General features: G+C 38.9%; 1 protein-coding gene across 6 annotated transcripts in view; it reads right to left on the bottom strand.

The window, feature by feature from the left end:
- Positions 1-20899, bottom strand: part of CCSER2 (coiled-coil serine rich protein 2) — a 156950-nt gene that overhangs the window by 122630 nt on the left and 13421 nt on the right. For 2 of the 6 annotated variants that reach the window (XM_070470956.1, XM_070470955.1), the window contains exon 1: positions 19582-19600. The exons of 1 other annotated variant lie outside the window; for it this stretch is intronic. Coding sequence is in view for 1 of the 5 variants with exons in the window: in XM_070470958.1 (XP_070327059.1) it covers positions 19582-19626 (45 nt within the window). In the remaining 4 variants the exon portion in view is untranslated. Of the gene's footprint in view, positions 1-19581; positions 19630-20899 lie in introns of those variants that run through there. 3 more of the 6 variants (XM_070470958.1, XM_070470957.1, XM_070470954.1) reach the window with 3 other exon arrangements.

Below are 20899 nucleotides of genomic sequence, written 5' to 3'. Positions count from 1 at the left end.
CACTGTACAGAGATCAAGCTTCTCTGTTAGGTTCTACCCTATCGCTGCAGTACTGTACATTCAAGCCAAGATACATTTCTATCATTCCTCAACATCTATCCTCTACTTTCTACCTCCTATGCCCTTGCTAAAGTTGTGAAAACCACTTGGAAGACCCCACCCTCCAAGTAAAACAGCACTACACTCACAAACCTTTCCAGTTAAAACTAATCTTGCATCCTTCTCTATTCCCTTCACACCACTAATAGAGCTGAGTCTGTCTTCTAACTGCATGCATGTCTGTCTGACCCATAAGAAGGTATGAGGGCATACCTGGTGCCTACTATAGGAGCACAAATATGACAGATCTTCAACTTTTAAGTAAACTCATAATCTTAGTGAAAATTAATAAATAGTAAGTCAAGACTGAAAAGTAATAATTTCATTTTGTGGTAATGGCCCTGAGCAATCCATTCAGAAGGATTCTGAGGTGAAATCTAGACTCTGCAGTAAAGAACTGTGATCAAACAGCAATATCTGCCATGAGCAGGAAAAGAGACAGCATACCTATGCCAGATGACTACCATCCCCATTTTCTTATAATAACCTTTACCACAAAACACACTCCACACATACAAATCCTTTCAGGATGGCCATAAGAACACTGGTAACGATAGCAGATATCAGGGCCATCCTGCAAATCATTAGAGAACCCACATTAATGACTCTGTCCTCTGGCGAGTCATCTGTGAGTCAGAAAGGCTTTAATATTCTCCTGCCAGTCAAGAGTAGACAGGAACGGAATATTCTTTCACTTCTCTATACTTCTACTTGGCAGTCAGAAATAAGGGTAATATATGTTATCTCCCAAGAACATCTTAAGTATTAATAATTGACAGGCACAAGTCCACAAGAAAGACACTATTAGTACAGAATACTTAGGGTGCTACCATTTGGGGGAAAAAAAAGGATTAGAACCTGAATGTACTACTTCCTACCAAGAATATTTATTGATTTCTAAATGCACAAGTAATTGCAACATAAATGATATCAATCATCTTGGACCGTGGTCTTTCTGAAGACAAAGCTAATTTGCTGCTAAGCTGCTATGTCACTTCAGTCATGTCCAACTCTGTGCGACCCCATAGACGGCAGCCCACCAGGCTCCCCCATCCCTGGGATTCTCCAGGCAAGAACACTGGAGTGGGTTGCCATTTCCTTCTCCAACGCATGAAAGTGAAAAGTGAAAATGAAGTCGCTCAGCGGGTCCGACTCTTAGCAACCCCATGGACTGTAGCCTAACAGGCTCCTCCGTCCATGGGATTTTACAGGCAAGAGTACTGGAGTGGGGTGCCATTGCCTTCTCCAAAGCTAATCTGACAGCTCAGCTATAAAGTTTCCTTATTTGCCTGCATTATGAATGCCATCACTTCACTTGTTGATAAGCTAACTTCTGGTCTTCAAATACTCATGAAACTTTCTCCTATATTTGTTTATAACTTTGAAGCAGACATTGTGAGTCGGCTTCACTTTAGGAGCTGTGTCTTTGATACACTTTACCTGATACGCAGTCCCCGTTAAGCAATTTAAAAAGGTAGTCATAACGATTTGAAAAAGTACATGTTGACTACACAATCTAATGATATAATCTTCTCTGAAATACTTTACAGTTGTCTTTGAGTTTTAATTTAATGTTGAACTAAAAATAATTCATGGTACAGGATTTGGAAATGTCTGAGATTTTCTGAGTTACTTTCCATAAGAGTAATCTTTTCTTAAGCATAATACATTTAAAGTATGGGAATTCTGTATGGTAAAAACCTGTATGTGGGTCAAGAAGCAACAGTAATCCTGTACGGAACAACTGATTGGTTCAAGACTGAGACAGCAGTACAACAGGGTTGTCTGCTGTCACCCTGTTTGTTTAACCTATGTTGAGCACATCATGAGAAATGCCGAGCTGGATGAGTTACAAGCTGGAATCAAGGTAAGTGGGATTCATGTTGATATCTGGCAGAAAACAACAAAATTCTATAAAGCAATTATCCTTCAATTATAAAATAAATAAATGAAAAATAAAATGCATTAAAAAAAAAAAAAGATAAGCGGGAGAAATAACAACCTCAGATACATGGCTGATACCACTCTAATGGCAGAAAGCAAAGAGGAACTAGAGTCGCTTAATGATGGTGAAGGAGGGGAGTGAAAAAGCTGGCTTAAAATCAAACATTAAAAAAAACCAAGATTGTGGCATCTGGACCTATTACTTCAAGGCAATTAGAGGGGGGAAAGGTGGACGTAGTAACAGATTTCCTCTTCTTGGGCTCTAAAATCACTGTGGATGGTGACTACAGCCATGAAATCAGACATTTGCTTCTTGACAGGAAAGCTATGACAAACCCGAACTGTGTGTTGAAAAGCAGAGACATTACTCTGCCGGCAAAGGTCCATATAGTCAAGGCTATGGTCTTCCCAGTGGTCACATATGGTTGTGAGAACTGGACTATAAAGAAGGCGGAGCACCAAAGAATTGATGCCTTCAAACTTTGGTGCTGTAGAAGACTCCTGAGAGTCCCCTGGACAGCAAGGAGATCAAACCAGTCAGTCTTAAGAGAAATCAACCCTGAATACTCGTTGGAAGGACTGATACTGAAGTTGAAACTGCAGTATTTTGGTCATCTGATGCAAACAGCGACTCAATGGAAAAGTCCCTGATGCTGGGCAACACTGAGGGCAGAAAGAGAAGAGGGCATCAAAGAATGAGACGGCTGGATGGCATCACCAATGAAATGGACATGAACTTGGGCAAACTTTGAGAGATGGTGAGAAACAGGACTACCATGTTGTCGCAAACAGTCAGCCACAACTGGGCAACTGAACAACAAATCATATTTAAAAGAATTTCCAAAACTACTTATAAATCCCTAATTTAAAAAATCGTAAATCAAAGTTTTTTGCTTTCACAAGGAATCCACAATTGGATAAGAGGGGAAAAGAAGGAGCTAATATTACTGAGCATTTATATGACAGGTACCATCCTTATCACTTTGTCCCTGTTAATTGCTTAATCTTCCTAATATTATAAGGTGGTAGATTTCATCCTATTTTAAATAGATAAACCAAGATTCAAAAAAGCTAAAACACTTGTCCAAAGTCGCAAGTTCATAAATTACTGAAGAGAATTCAGGTTCAACTCCACTTGACTTCAGGATCCATGCAGACTGCCTTCCAGACAAAGGAATGAAATATTCTGAGTTTACTGATAGCTTGGGACAAGAGTGAAGGAACTGGACAGCAGAGGTTAGAGGAGAAGCATGAAGACCGCAAAGAATGCAGGTAATGATCAAAGAAGTTTTCGCAGAGAGAGAAACAAGTAAGAGCTTTCACTTTTTCAAATTCCTTTCATATCCATTACCCTATCATCTGAGGAACCACCTACTCAAATTCTTTTTTTAGTTTTTCAAGTAGCTTTTTAGAAGGTATGAATTTGAATGCATTTCAGGGCTTTTACATAGGCATAAATTCATTCCAGAGTCCAAGAGCAATTAACGGAACAACAATGTTGATGACTACATGCCCCTACCAGTCAATTCTGGAAACTTGCTTTCACATTCAGATAACTACATCTTTAATTTTTAAAAAGAATTTTTTTTTTTTTTTTTACCTTGTGTCACTCAACCAAATCCTCTTCTCCCTTGTTTTTTTCTGGCTGTCATCTATGTCAAGTTGATTCAAAGAGTTGATTACAGCAATTAAATAAGCAAAAATGGCATCCTCAAAAATAAAGGTTTAAAACAATACAACTTCATTCCAGCTTCTTCATGGCTTTAAAGAGTGCACACCAAGCTCAACACAAAACTCCACAGTTTTTTTAAGTCAAGCGGAACCTTTTGTCCTCAAGCTACAACTTTTTCTCAGGCAGATGGGGATCAAAGCAACTTGGGATTCAAAGTCTCAAAATGAATTTGTGGTTTTAAGAACATTAAGTGATGTTATTAAATGTAGATACTAAGTATATTACTTCCTGAAACTTAAATTTAAGGAACAAAGAGAATACTAGTAGGTAAAGAAGAACTAACTGCAAGCTCCTTTGGCCAAACCACAAAAGTTCTCTCTCCAAATTTTACTATTTACTTCAGATAAAACTCAGTAACTGCATAGGGTATCCAAATGAAGGTGGATTCCTACTTTTTATCAACAAGCAAAGAAGCATTACTCAGACCACTCCAGGTTTATGTTCCCTTCACTGGAGACCAAATTCTTTGAGAACACAAACTATGCCCATTTCACTCATTTGTTTCCTCACTGTGGTCTTAGTGAGGAAATTAAGTGGCTGGCACATAACTGGCATTTTATAAATGCAGGTTGAAAGCAAGAAAAGCATATTCCTTAACAGTGACTTTCTGAGAACTGTGTTAGTTTTACCTCAAATCAACAATATAAACATCTATGTGTATAAAACATAACACAACGTGGCACAAATGTAAGCTTCTATTTATAAACTCCTACTTTCTTAGGTAGAACAGGTACCCAAATTCATGACACTAGCTTTTTTCTCCACCCCTCCTCAAATCACACTTCGTTATTAAACCCAGTAAAGAAGCCAATGTCTTCCTTGATAGATTTCTTCTTAAGAATTTATTCCAGTTTGGAATCTCATTCCCTATCCATACCCATGTACACCTAACTCTTTGGTTTTTTCCAAGGAACTTATAACTTTTGGCCTAAAACTTCATTTTTTAAAAATTACCAAAAAAAAATAAATAAATAAATTACAAAAGAAATGGGATGACACAATCAGTCTTAGTCTGACTGTGCTCTTTAAATGCTGACTCTTTTTGTGACTTAATTACAAAGTATTTGAGATAATTACTCTAAAACTTTTAACAGAACTAGGATAGTCATATTTTAACTTTTTTTTTTTTTTTTTTTTGGCCACACAGCTTATTGGAGCTTAGTTCTCCAACCAGGGATCAAGCCCACATTCCCTGCAGTGGAAGTGCGGAGTCCTGACCACTGGACTAGCAGGGAACTCCTTTAACATTTTTAAAAAGTAAAAATCCTCAAGCTAGTTAACAGCATTTAATCAATCCCCCAAGGTATTGGCACTCCAAATTTTCTTGATTTGGCAAAAATCAGAATGATTAAGGTTAGGTACAGTATTTGCATCAATAAGTTGATTATGAGGTATGGCGTAAGGACCAGTGAATATAAGAGCAATCTTATTGTGCTTAGGACTAACACAATTCAACTTCTTCCTCTGCAGGGAAGCCCCACTTATATCACTGCATACCTCCACCTCAGATTACTGTAACACATTTTTATTAAGCATCAATGAGACAAGATAAGGCATATAGGATAAGATATAAGATATAATCCAGGAGGAGCTTATGCTCTGTCAAAGGAAGGGAAGTTTTCATCATGGCAACAACTTAGAACAAATTAATTCAGTCATCAAACATGTATTGAAAGCCTTTTTATAGACTTCCCTGGTGGCTCAGATGGTAAAGCGTCTGCCTGCAATGTGGGAGACCCACGTTCAATCCCTGGGTCGGGAAGATCCCCAGTGGCAACCCACTCCAGTATTCTTGCCTGGAAAATTCCATGTACAGAGGAGCCTGGTGGGCTACAGTCCATGGGGTCACAAAGAGTAGGACATAACTGAGCGACTTCACTTTCACTTTCACTGAAACAGACTACAAATCAGGCTGTGCTAGAGGCTGTACAGACACTCCAATACAGAGAAAAGACATACAGACAAGAAAAAGGCAACAAAGCACTATAATTGCTATAGGAGAGCATACCATGGGGGCACAAAAAGAAAAGCACTTAATTGGCAGAAGGGCTTTTCACAAATGGTATCACAGAGGAAGTCAATGCTTGAAGTGAATCTCGAATGATACATAGAAAATAATAATAAAGACACTTAATATGAGAACCAATACAGCCTAAGAGCATAAACAAAAGCAAAGAACCAGCATGGCACATTCAGGAAACTTATTAAACAAGGGTAGTGAGCAGGGTTCAAAGATGCCACAGGAAAAAAGAGAAGGCGAATGGGGAAAATACAATCTGTGAAAGGCTTTAAATGCCATATTAAGAATCTGAACTGGAAAATCCCATGGACGGAGGAGCCTGATAGGCTGCAGTCCATGGGGTTGCTAAGAGTTTGGACACGACTGAGTGACTTCACTTTCACTTTCACTTTATGAGCAGTTAGGAAGTCAAAGGGTTTTAAGCCAGAAAACAACAATGATCTGATCTGAATTTTGAAAACTGTGATTTCAGTATGAAGTTTGGATCAAAGAAGGGAGACAGAATAAGAGGTTTTAACGTAAGAAAGATGGCAACAATTCTAGCAAAAAGGTTAGGGGAAAGGTACAAATTAAAAAGGTATTAGCAATATTGAGCACCTCACTCCAGTACTCTTGCCTGGAAAATCCCATGGACGGAGGAGCCTGGCAGGCTACAGTCCATGGGGTCACTAAGAGTCAGACATGACTGAGCGACTTCACTTTCACTTTTCACTTTCATGCATTGGAGAAGGAAATGGCAACCCACTCCAGTGTTCTTGCCTGGAGAATCCCAGGGATGGGGGAGCCTGGTGGGCTGCTGTCTATGGAGTCACACAGAGTCGGACACGACTGAAGTGACTTAGCAGCAGCAATACTGAATTTTGAGAACTTTATCACAATTGTAGACACAAAATGAGAGCACAATATTTAATGAATAAATGACTGACTGATTAGGTATAGGAGATGGAAATGGATGAGTGACTGACTGACTGATTAGATGTAGAGAGGAAAGGATTCAGTATTCCAGGTTTGTCTGGCTGAACAGAGGGTGGTACCTTTAATTGAAGGCAAATATTATATATACATGGGGAAACAGACCATGAACTTAGCATGCCAAGCTGACCTTGAGGGACCTACAGAGGATGCTAGTAGGGGTGTTTACTAGCCATGGAAAGGAGTATGAAAAGGAAGGGCAAGGACCAAATGAGAGATGAAGATTTGGGATTTGTGACTGTAGAGATAACTGTCAAATGTTCCACCAGCAACAGGTGAGGTCGCCTGGGGAAAATGTAGAAAAAGGGGAAAACACTGAGAGCACTGTCCAGGGTATCACCAGCACTTAAGAAACGAAGATGAAAACAACGGCAAGAACAAACAGGCAGCTGAGGACGCATAATCCAGAGCAAAGAAAAGAACTGGAAGAGAATCTGAAAATGATAACAGGCAGTAGTATCAAATTTCACGCATAAGCAAAGAAAAACTAAATACTGAAATGAATAATCACCCCTTGGCAGTTTGCAAATTTGGTCACCTTTGCCAGAGGAGGTTCAGGGGATACGATGAGGCACAGAAAACTAACTATAGAAATCTCAAGAATAAATAAAAAATAAAGAAATGGAGTCAGGAAATGTAACCCATTCTTTCAAAGACTAGAAAGAAAAAGGCAATAACTTGAGAGGATATAAAGGTGATAGTTTTGGTTTTTTCTAGTTTTGGACAAAGGGTCATCTAGTCAAAGCTGTGGTTTTTCCAGTAGTCATGTATGGATGTGAGAGTTGGACTATAAAGAAAGCTGAGCACCAAAGAATTGATGCTTTTGAACTGCGGTGTTAGAGAAGACTCTTGAGAGTTCTTCAGACTGCAAGGAGATCAAACCAGTCCATCCTAAAAAGAAATCAGTCCTGAATATTCATTGGAAGGACTGAAGATGAAGCTCCAATAATCTGGCCCCCTGATGAGAAGAACTGATTCATTACAAAAGCTCCCGATGCTGGGAAAGATTGAAAGCAGGAGAAGGGGACGACAGAGGACGAGATGATTGGATGGCATCACCAATTCGATAAGACATGAGTTTGAGCAAGCTCTGGGAGTTGGTGATGGACAGGGAAGCCTGGCGTGCTGCAGTCCATGGGGTCACAAAGAGTCAGACATGACTGAGAGGCTGAACTCAACACTTGTACTTAAGTCTAAGAAATACTTCTCACCACCTAAAGGTATCAGAGCTGGCTAAGAAACCAAGAGAGGAAAATGAAAAGCAATTCTCTATACAGGAACATGCCATAAGAACACCGGAAGTCGAACTGTCTGATTCAAATGATGCAGAAAGAAATTCTAAAAGCAGTTTGGGGAAGAAATCTTAAGTAAAAGGAGAGATAATGAACTGGAAGACAGTCAGCTTGATCATTAAAAGGAAATTAAGGAACAAACAAAGAAAAATGAAGTTATAAAATGACAACTGGGAAATTTTAAGTGAGACAAGACAGATGAAAGAAGACGTGTTTTTGCCAAGTAGTAGTAGGTGAACTTCAGGGAAATCTAAAACTTATTAAAGAATAAATAAAAGGCAAAGAGATGTTGGAAGAAAATACAAATACATGTAGGCAATGATTACTAAAGGAGAAAAACAGCAAATAGAAATTCACACTGATATAATTGAGAAATAAAAATCAAAACTGTCTGAAGATGAAAAACAATTGTTATATGGGATGAATTACAAAATCCATGGGGTTTCAAAGAGCCTGACACGACTTAGCAACTGAACAACAGCAAAATAACACTGGAATGGACCGCCGTGAGGGAAAATGCCAGCAAAGGAAGACAGAAGTTGCAGATAACCTCAAAAGGATTTATCTGAATTCTATAATCAAGCTGCTGATGAAAGACTAAGGCAGAAAAAGATTGTAAAATGGTGACAGACTCTTCCTATGGAGTGATACCATTTGTGGGTAGTAATAGTCTTACTTGTCAGGTCAAAGAAATGAAGGCATGTCACATTCAGCAGACTTAGACCAAGAAACATGCCTGCAATGTTTTTAACACCTGAAATAGTACTATAAAATGTAATTATTTTATGTAAACATTTTTGTTTTGTAAGTGTCTCATATAAGGAAAATCAATGTAGAACCTAAGATAGTTACAGCTTCAGCAGTTTTTATAAAGCTCAGCTGGATTTTTTAAATTTTGCAACATTTCTGAGTCATCTTTATATTAAATTTTAGAAATTATAGATTTATTATAGTCCTAAAGCAGTTTTTTTCTACTTAGTCGATGCCCTCGCTACAGACTCAACAATAAGAATAGAAGAGAAAAGAGCAGAAGGCATCATGCATCATGGAAGTATTTCATGACACTATAGTTTCAGTTATGTGTGTCTGTGTGTATATGCAGCATGTAAAATGTTCTAAACATTATATGTTAAAATACACAAGGATAAAACATTCCACTGCAACGTCTTAGAAACTTTTAAAATGTAAAGACCCTACCAACAAACTTTTGCATATACATAAAACTTCACATACTGGCTGTCAGTCATCCAAAGAATTTGCTCCCCTCATACTTCCCCTCTCCCCAGACCTGAGTAGACACTGTCACATGGCCAATGTAAAGAACTATACTGGGTTGGTCAAAAAGTCTACCCATTCATCTGTGGATGGACACTGGGTTACTTCCATTTCCTAGCTATTGTAAGTAGTGCTGCAATGAACACTGAGGTACATGTGTCTTTTTCAGTTTTGTTTTCCTCAAGAGTGTATGCCTAGAGGGGTACTGCTGGGCCACCTGGTAGTTCTGTCCCCAGCTCTTTAAGCAGTCCCCACACTGTCTCCCACAGTGGCTGTATCAATTTACATTCCTACCAGCAGTGCAGGAGGGTTCCCTTTTCTAAACACCCTCTCCAGCATTTGTTGTTTGTGGATTGTTTGATGACAGCCATTCTGATCAGTGTGAGGTGATATCTCACTGTAGTTTTTGATTAGCATTTCTCTAATAATGAGCAGTGTTGGACATCTTTTCATGTGTTTATTAGCCATCTGTATGTCTTCTTTGGAGAAATGTCTGTTTAGGTCTTTTGCCCACTTTTTGACTGAGTTGTTTGTTTTTCTGGTATTGGATTGTATGAGCTGCTTGTGTATTTTGGAAATTAATCCTTTGTCAGTTCCCTCATTCTCTTTAAATGTCCTTAATGTTCATCTAATAAAACTTGACTCTTTTCACATATTAATTCAAAAGAATAATTTCAATCAATTTTACTTTCTGAATTTAACTACCAATAGCCAATGGTGTTACTGTCTATTACTTTGGATTGCACAAACATAAAATAATGTTTTATAAGAAAACAGCTTTCTAAGTATTCAAATAAACATCTTGAAGTTTGGACACTACTATAATTCAATTCTAAAGACATGTCTCTGTAAAAACAAAGTATGCATTTATTTTTAAGTCTACTTTTAAATATGTTAGTTACATAAGATTTTTCTCAGAAAAAAAGGCTTTCTAAACTTTAGTTATAATTACCACCTAATTATTAGTTTTAACTGAAAGTAATATCAAAATAGTATCCTATTTCAGGAAAGTAGGAATTAAGTATTGATAGGAAAAAGTCATATAATGTACTAGCAGTCTATCTTGGTACCTTCAAGAAACAATCTAGACAGGAAAGAATACCCACCAATCTCAGTCATTCAAACTATCTCAGGTCTCTAAGCCAATTTAATACATTACTGTAGAAAAATTAAAATGTGTTTAAATCTCAAGGAAATGAAAGTTGGGCCTTAGTTTAACTTTAGCAATTTCAGTTGATGTGCTCAAAAGGTTAACAATGTGATAAAGCCATACAACACGTAATCTTAGACTGCACTAAAAGAAAGTGAAGACGCTCAGTCCAGTCCAACTCTTTGCAACCCCGTGGACTGTAGACTACGAGGCTCCTCCGTCCATGGGATTCTCCAGGCACGAATACTAGAGTGGGTTGCCATTTCCTTCTCCAGGGGATCTTCCCAACCCAGGGATCGAACCCAGGTCTCCCGCACTGGAGGCACACAATTTAACCTCTGAGCCACCAGGGAAGACCAACTCTTTGCAACCCCGTGGACTGTAGACTACGAGGCTCCTCCGTCCATGGGATTCTCCAGGCACGAATACTAGAGTGGGTTGCCATTTCTTTCTCCAGGGGATCTTCCCAACCCAGGGATCGAACCCAGGTCTCCCGCACTGGAGGCACACACTTTAACCTCTGAGCCACCAGGGAAGACCACTAAAAGAAATGCACTACATAAATCATTAGAGTTAATGCAAACTATTAACTCTAATTAGCAAGCTGGCTTCCTGGGCTGCTTTTTGTAGATGGCAGAGTAGAAGGATGTGTCATCTTTTCCTGCACGAACTAAAAAATTACAACTCACTGTTGAACAACCATTGACAAGAGAATGCTGGATCCCACCAAAAAAAGATAACCCATGTCCAAGGGCAAAAGCAAAGCCCCAGCAAGATGGTAAGAGGGGTGAAATCACATTTAGAATCAAACCCCATACGCGCCAGAGATCCTCAGATGGCTCAAACAACCTTGTGTGCACCAGGACCCAGAGACCCCACAGAGACTGAGACAGAACTGTGTCTGAGTGTAGCCTGGGGAGGTACAGGGTCAGCAGTGGACTGCTGCAGGGGCAGGGACTCTGGGTGCAGCAGACCTGGGTATGGCACAAGCCCTCTTGGAGGAGGTAGCCATTAACCCCAACATATACCCACCAGAGCTTACACAGGACTGGGGAAACAGACTCTTGGAGGGCACAAACAAAACCTTGTGTGCATCAGGACCCAGGAAAAAGGAGCAGTGACCCCACAAGAGACTACTCCAGACTTGCCCATGAGTGTCCAGGAGTCTCTGGTAGAGGTGGGGTTCAGCAGTGGCCTGCTCCAGGGTTGGGGCACTGAGAGCAGCAGTGCCTGCAAGGGACCTTTTCAAGGAGGTCATCATTATCTTCATTACCTCCACCACAGTTTGGCTTCAGGTCAAATAACAGGGATGGAACACAGCCCTGCCCTTCAACAGAAAATTGGATTAAAGATTTACTGAGCCCCACCCATCAGAACAACAGAGTTTCCCCCTCAGTCAGTCTCTCCCATCAGTAAACTTCCATAAGCCTCTTACCCTTCTCCATCAGAGGGCAGACAGAATGGAACCCACAATCACAGAAAACTGACCAAACTGATTACATGGACCACAGCCTCCTGCAATTCAACAAAATTACAAGCCATGCAGTGTAGGGCCACCCAAGACGGACAGGCCATGGTGAAAAGTTCTGACAAAATGTGGTCCACTGGAGAAGGGAATGGCAAAGCACTTCAGTATTCTTACCTTGAGAACCCCGTGAACAGCATGAAATGGCAAAAAGATGGGACACAGGAAGATAAATTCCCCAGACTGGTTAGGTGCCCAATATGCTACTGGAGATCAGTGGAGAAGTAACTCCAGAAAGAATGGAAGAGAAGTAGCCAAAGAAAAAAAACACCCAGTTGTGGATGTGACTGGTGATGGAAGTAAAGTCTGATGCTGTAAAGTGCAATACTGCATAGGAACCTGGAATGTTAGGTCCATAAATCAAGGCAAATTGGAAGTGGTCAAACAGGAGATGGTAAGAGTGAACGTTGACATTTTAGGAAGCAGTGAACTAAAATGGACTGGAATGGGTGAATTTAACTCATGACCATTATATCTACTACTGTGGGCAAGAATCCCTTAGAAGAAACGGAGTAGCCATTGTAGTCAACAAGACTTCAAAATGCAGTACTTGAATGCAATCTCAAAAATGACAGAATGATCTCTGTTCGTTCCCAAAGCAAACCATTCAATATCATGGTAATCCACATCTATGCCCTGACCAGTAATGCGGAGGAAGCTGAAGTTGAAGAGTTCTATGAAGACCTACAAGACCTTCTAGAACTAACACCCAAAAAAGATGTCCTTTTCATTATAGAGGACTGGAATGCAAAAGTAGGAAGTCAAGAAACACTTGGAATAACAGGCAAATTTGGCCTTGGAGTACAGAATGAAGCAGGGAAAAGGCTAATAGAGTTTTGCCAAGAGAACACACTGGTCATAACAAACACCCTCTTCCAACAACACAAGAGAAGACTCTACACATGGACATCACAAGATGGTCAATACCAAAATCAGATTGACTATATTCCTTGCAGCCAAAGGTAGAGAAGCTCTATACAGTCAGCAAATACAAGACCAGGAACTGACTGTGGCTCAGGCCATGAACTCCTTATTGACAAATTCAGACTTAAATTGAAGAAAGTACAGAAAAGCACTAGATTATTCAGGTATGACCTAAATCAAATCCGTCACAATAATACAGTGGAAGTGACAAATAGATTCAAGGGATCTGATCTGATACAGCATCTGAAGAACTATGGACAGAGGTTCGTGACACTGTATAGGAGGCAGGGATCAAGATGATCCCCAAGAAAAAGAAATGCAAAAAGGCAAAATGGTTGTCTGAGGAGGTCTTACAAATAGATGAGAAAAGAAGAGAAGCTAAAGAAAAAGGAGAAAAGCAAAGATTGAGTCCATCCATTTGAATGCAGAGTTCCAAAGAATAGCACAGAAAAGACAAGAAAGGTTTCCTCAGTGATCACTGCAAAGAAATAGAGGAAAACAATAGAATGAGAAAGACTAGAGATCTCTTCAAGAAAATTAGAGATACCAAGGGAACATTTCATGCAAAGATGGGCACAACAAAGGACAGAAATGGTATGGACCTAACAGAAGCAGAAGATATTAAGAAGAGGTGGCAAGAATACACAGAAGAACTATACAAAAAAGATCTTCAGGACCCAGATAATCACGATGGTGTGATCACTCACCTAGAGCCAGACAACCTGGAATGAGAAGTCAAGTGGGCCTTAGGAAGCACCACTACAAACAAAGCTAGTGGAGGTGACAGAATTCCAGTTGAACTAGTTCAAATCCTAAAAGATGATACTGTGAAAGTGCTGCACTCAATACTCCAGCAAAGTTGGAAAACTCAACAGTGGCCACAGGACTAGAAAAGGTCAGTTTTCATTCCAATCCCAAAGAAAGGCAATACCAAAGAATATTCAAACTATCACACAATTGCACTCATCTCACACACTAGCAAAGTAATGCTCAAAATTTTCCAAGCCAGGCTTCAACAGTATGTGTACCGTGAACTTCCAGATGTTCAAGCTGGAGTAAGAACAGGCAGAGAAACCAGAGATCAAATTGCCAACATCTGCTAGATCATCAAAAAAGCAAGAGAGTTCCAGGAAAATATCTACTTCTGCTTTACTGACTATGCCAAAGTGTTTGACTGTGAAAATCACAACAAACTGTGGAAAATTCTTCAAGAGATGGAAATACCAGACCATCTGACCTGCCTCCTGAGAAATCTGTAAGCTGGTCAAGAAGCAACAGTTAGAACTGGACATGGGACAACAGACTGCTTCCAAATCAGGAAAGGAGTATGTCAAGGCTGCATATTCTCACCCTGCTTACTTAACTTAAATGCAGAGTATACATCATGTGAAATTCCAGGCTGGATGAAGCACAAGTTGGAATCAAGACTGCTGGGAGAAATATCAATAACCTCAGATATGCAGATGACACCACCCTGATGGCAGAAAGCGAAGAGCTAAAAGCCTCTTAAAGAAGAGAGTGAATAAGTTGACTTAACACTCAACATTCAATAAACTAAGATTATGCCATCCGGTCCCATCACTTCATGGAAAATTGATGGGGAAACAATGGAAATAGTGAGAGACTACATTTTGGGAGTCTCCAAAATCACTGCAGATGGTGACTGCAGCTATGAAATTAAAAGACGCTTGCTCCTTGGAAGAAAAGCTATGACGAACCTAGACAGCATAAGAAAAAGCCGAGACATTACTTTGCTGACAAAGATCCGTCTAGTCAAAGCTATGGTTTTTCCAGTAATCATGTATGGATATAAAGAAAGCTGAGCACCGAAGAACTGATGCTTTTGAACTGCGGTGTTAGAGAAGACTCTTGAGAGCCTCTTAGACTGCAAGGAGATCCAACCAGTCAATCCTAAAGAAAATCAGTCCTGAATATTCATTGGAAGAACTGATGCTGAAGCTGAAACGCCAATACTTTGGCCACCTGATGCGACAAACTGACTCACTAGAAAAGACCCTGATGCTGGGAAAGATTGAAGGCAGGAGGAGAAGGGGATGACAGAGGATGAGGTGGTTGGATGGCATCACTGCCTCGATGGACATGAGTTTGAGTAAGCTCCACAAGCTGGTAACAGGGAAGCCTGGCGTGCTGCAGTCATTGGGGTTACAAAAAGTTGACACGACTGAGCAACTGAACTGAATTAACTCTAGTTGGAATGACATTATGAGCAGCACATTCTATCCTTTTTTATTAAACTATTACTATTAACTCTTTCTTAAAAATGTCTTCCTGTAATTCTACTACCCTAACAAAACTGTTCTCATTACTTTATTTCTCTTTTCAAGTACATCTGTATGCCAAAGTCAGCTATGATAAATATCTAGAAACAATTTAATATTCTATTCTTTTTTCTACTCTTTAAATATCATTATTTTATAAATAATCCCCATATATAATACGGTTATAGTTATTATTTTAATGGCTACAATATACTATACCAAATTTATATGCTATAAATTATTTTACCACAAATTACTGTACCAATTATGAGTATATTTATCTTTCAATAAATCACTTTTATTTAGAGCCACCCTTGTGTAAGGGTGAAGAATCATGTCAAGATGAAAAACGAAGCATTTACAAATGTTTAAGCCTAGCAAAACCAAGAGAATGTATTATTACTGTTGTCAAGTATTTTAAGCCAAAAAGAGGCAGAACTAGGATCAGTGGATAGAAATAACAAAAAGGTAGTTATCAGTCCAAAACAATGAAAACTTTTCAAACTGTCAGAAGTTACTCAGCAAGTTAATGCATTCAAAAACAAGATAGATAATCACTTGCCAGAGACAGTGCAGACTCTTACACTGAGTGGGCAGTAGAACTAGAAAACCTTCCAGGTTTCCTTTTACTAGAGTATTCAAATATTTAGTAATGACTTGCTAAGATCCTAGCAATATACTAAGTGCTAGGTATACAAAAGTTGACAGAACAGACATGACTGTTACGGTTTTTGCAATTAGTCTGGTGTGGGAAACAGAGAAAAAGAAAAAAACCCCACAAGTAAACAATTATGAGTCATAAATCATATGAAGGAAAACAGAAAACATCTTAGAGGGCTAACATTTAAGTTGTTACCTAAAAGGAGCTAGCAGTCTGATGCAATGAAAAGCCAATCAAGGTTATCAGCAAGAGAGTGACACGATCCAATTTTCATTTCTAAAAGATTATTCCGGCTGTTATGTGGAGAATGAATTGTAAGAGAGAAAAGATGGAAGCAGGAAATCAGTTTAGAAGCTAGGCAGGAGGATTCAGATGAGAAATATGGAGTGGCAGGGTGAAGCAGATGGACAGAAGGGAGTTGAAGGTGACTGGGGAGATAAGAGCCATAGCATTTGGTGATAGATTAAATGGAACAACTTATGGTTGTTCTAATGGTGCTGCCATCTTCTGAGACAGAAAGACAAGATGGGGGAATCCAACTGGAGTCTCCATGATTTCCTTTAGACCTTTAATAGAAAACTGCTACCAAAAATCTCCCAAGATTCATTCTCTGCTCTTTAAAAGGCAGTCTGTGGAAGGGGGTTAAAGCTATAAAAGAGACTCAGTCAATTTTTTTTAAACTGGAATACAAATGGTAGATTATTGTATCAATGTAAAATTTAGTGAAGTAGTTTGTATTCAGTATTCTTGCCTGGAGAAGCCCATGGACAGAGGACCCTGCTGGGTTACAGTCCACAGTATCACACAGAGTGACACAACTGAAGCGACTCAGCACATACACATGACATATGCAACTTACTCCCAAATACTTAGGCACATGTGGGCACGTGCAAGAACACATACACATATACAGACATATGTGTACATATATGTATTTATGTCCATATGTGAGAGCAAATGATAAGCAAATGGCATAGAATATTAACAACATAAACACTAGTAGATAAAGACTACTCAGTCTCTGTATTACTCTTATTCTTGTACCTTTTCTGAGTATGAAATTACCAAATTTAAAAAAAAAGTTTTAAGCAGTCAGTCCTAAATTTCTTATTCATGCTAAATAATCAACCCATCTCACATGTTATTTTCCCTCAACAAGCCAACTTGTCTCTTCTACTACCCAGAGCAGTGTCCCCATCAGGGAGACAAGAAGCATACACAACAGACCTACAAAGAGATGGCATGAGAAGAGGTGAAGGACTAGAACAGGGTTTTTGCAATTTGTAACCTCACATGAAGTACAATATACTTCTGCTCTCTGGAATGTTCTATGCCTTATGTTCTGATCTATATCAGGCTACTAGATGACAGCTCTGTGCTTCTGTATTTTCTCTTTTCATGTAACATAAATAATAAACCTCGTTGTAGAATTAGCATGTTCATGTGATCTCTACCCAGATTAATTGTTCCTCCTAAATACTCCCATACCTCTCTAAGTATATAGCAAGTATCACACTATTTTATCTTTAAAATCATGTCTACATGTGTTCTACTTTCTCTACTAGACTGGAAGCTCCTTGAAAACAAGGACCACAACATATTTGAGTAATTTTCATTCTTAAAGATGCTTTTCTTAAAGATAATTTTCATTCTTAAAGATTCTTAAAAATTTTCATTCTTAAAGATTCTTAAAGGAAAAACAGTAAAAGCTACTGAGTGAAGAAATGAAAGTTACTGAAGAAAATAAATATGTTATGACTACAATTCTAATAAAAGGGTGTTTGAGTTTTTTGGTTTTTTTTTTTTACCTTGGACATAGCAATACATAGGAGTCTGATTCTAATTCCATAGCAAAAGAAACATAACAACTAGGAGTTGCTGATAAAGAAATGAAAAATACTAATATCACTATGAACAACCCCAAAATCATGTTTACCTTAAAGACACAATCAGTAGATAATTTCATAAACTATGACTGAAAAAAGTTAAAGGCTGAAGTCTGAGTATTAAAACCACAGAAGTCTGAAGTCTTAAAACCACACCTTAAAATCAAAGTACATTTATAGTTAACCTATACTGGCAACTGGTCAATACAACGCATAGAACACTTCAGTAACAAGAAAATACATGTCATAAGATTCTAGATAGAACTTTGTTCTCTGTCACGAAAAGAACGTTTAAGTAAAATTATGTCAGGTAAGAATAGTCAGCTTAGTAAACAAATTAAAAACTAATCATTTTACTGTGAAAGGTAGTTTTTCAAATGCTACAATTAAACTTGCCAGACACAACACAATTAAACGAAAATACACAAATGTAAAGAGCATAAAGTATTTCCAAAAAAACACAACTAAAAAATAGAAATACATCTTTACCCAAAATGACTATAAAGTAATACTTCAAAAGGTCTCACTATCAAATGTTAAAATACCAAATGCCTGAAGGATACTTCTGGGCTTGTAAAATTAAACCACCTTAGGTGAGCCTCCAGTAGGGTGTGATCCTCTTTTAGTACTTAGAAAATCCAAATAATAATACAGCACAACACTGTCAGTTAGTCATTCCAACTCCTCAGGGATTAGCTCTTTTCCTATTTCATGCCTGGCACTGCTTAGGGCTATGTACACTAAGTTGCTTCAGTTGTGTCTGACTCTGCGATCCTACGGACTTAGCCTGCCAGGCTTCTCTGTCCACAGGTTTCTCCAGGCAAGACTACTGGAGTGGGTTGTCATTTCCTCCTCCAAGGGATCTTCCCCACCCAGGAATCAAACTCATGCCTCTTATGTCTCTGCACTGGTAGGCAGGTTCTTCACCGCTAGCATCACCTGGGAAGCCCCACTACTTAGGTCTACTTGTAGTCTATGTCATTCTTCTCCACTCATGAGAGGTTCCTGACAGTAGGCACATTATCCCAGTGAGCTGCCCAGAGTCACTGCTCTGGACTCATCCAGACTTGCCCAAATGCTCCAGCCCCACTGAGGAAAAGTAGGCAACCCAGCTCAGTCATTAGCTCCTTGGCAATGACAAGTACTGGCTTCTAACCACCCTCTCTGCACTCTCTTATGAGTAGGAGAATACAGTGCTTCCTACTCAGCCGGGTACTCTATGATGGCTGTCTGTTCTCCTAGTTTCCTTTAGGTCTCTCCAACTCACAGAATACAATGTGCATGTCAATTTGTAATAATTCTCAACTCCATCCTGTCTTCTCCAACACTACCTCATATCCTAATCTAGAATCTTACCATCTCTAGCCAGTATTCTAGCATAATTTTTCTCAATTCCCTACCTTCAATTTCTTCCCCTTCATTTCATCCCTATAGCTTTCCCAGAGTTGATATTTAAAATCACAAATCTGATCATTTCCCTCTTCAACTCAAACTCTTTCAATGGCCCTCCAAAGAACAAATGCTTTAAAAAGTGACATCTACTGAGGACTTGTATCCCAGGTACCTACAATACCTCATTTAAACCTCACAACTATCCCACAATATAGATATTTTCATTATTCTCATTTTGTAAATTTAAGTGAAATGAAACTGGAGAAATCACACTACCTATCCATAGACACACAGACACTAAGAAAATGCAACTAAACATAACACAGGGAGCTCAGCATGGTGCTCTGAGAGGACCCAGGGGGTGAGGTGGGAGGGAGAGAGGCTCCCTCACTGGGAGGGAGGCTCAGGAAGGAGGGGGATATGTGTATACCTCTGGCTGATTCACGCTGTTGTACAACAGAATCCAACACAACATTGTAGAGCAATTATCCTCCAACTAAAAATAAAAATTAAAAGAAAATGCAGTTAAGACAAAAAAACCCTTCAAAATCTGGTTTTCATTCTCCTGCAGCAGCTCTGTCTCATCACTGCACAATAAACCCTGTCTTCCACTTATACCAAACCACCCAAGGATCTGTGACCATACTATGATCTTTCAGGACTTCTTACCAGTCTTGAAGTCATACTACCCCCCTTGGCTCAAAATGCCCACTCACTCACCTTGGTCCACCTTAGGGACTCTCTCTTAAGACTTCTTACCTTTCTTTTTTACTTCCTCCACAAGGGTGCCCTCTAGGCAGAACAATATAAGCCAAAATGATACACACACCCCACTCTAAATGTCAAAATGCTACATTACAGATGATCAAAGACTTTCCAACATAATTTTCAAGTGAGAATCTACTGCCAGCCTCACAAACCCTAAATTTATCCAAAAAGTAAATAAAGATCAACAATGTAGCAACAGCAAAGGCTAATAAAAATACACTTAATATTTTTGCAAAATAGTCACCAACATGCAAAATTCAATTATCTTGAAATATGTGCTAAAGCATCCAGAATATAAAGGATTCAAATTTTAAAATACTTTCTTCTGCAAATGTGGAATTCTTTAAATGTTGCAAGCAAGACAAATACCATAAAACTTTACAAAATCTGTTAGCAAATCAAGAAAAAGTTCAGGAAACTAAAGAGCTCTTCTATGGCTATCTCTGGGTTCAGAAAATGATGATTCAATACTAAACAACTTGTGCTTGTGAATCATATTAAAGGATGTAGAGGTATACTGGTTATGTTATCCTATCTGCAGCATCAGCACATTAGGCCAGCATCTTCCAGGAACATGCAACAATGATATCAGCAGTCTCTTCTGGGTATTAACTGACAGTTAAACAGCATCTCTTCAAAGTACTACTCAAATATATTAGCTTACAATTCTCCACACTAAAGCTCCTATTTTCATTTATTCACAGCCTCAAGATCTTCCTAAACTCAATTGTTCTTTCACTGGCATTTGGACACAAAGCAGCAAGTATTACTTTCAAACTTTTAATCTCTTTTCCTACCTCATTAAGAAAATGTCCTGTAAGGTTATATCTGGCACTTATCCATGTATCTTTTCTTGCTTTTTCCCATTAATCCTTACAGATTATATTATTAACCCTTAAGCAAATTTCTTGTAAAAAGCATATAACAATGTCACCTAACAGAGATATTTAGGAAAAAGACCGTTAATGTCTACACAACGT

Source organism: Odocoileus virginianus, chromosome 7 (genome assembly GCF_023699985.2).
Source record: "Odocoileus virginianus isolate 20LAN1187 ecotype Illinois chromosome 7, Ovbor_1.2, whole genome shotgun sequence".
NCBI lineage: Eukaryota > Metazoa > Chordata > Mammalia > Artiodactyla > Cervidae > Odocoileus > Odocoileus virginianus.
Note: the sequence above shows the minus strand (reverse complement) of the source record. Positions and strands in the feature narration are given on the sequence as shown.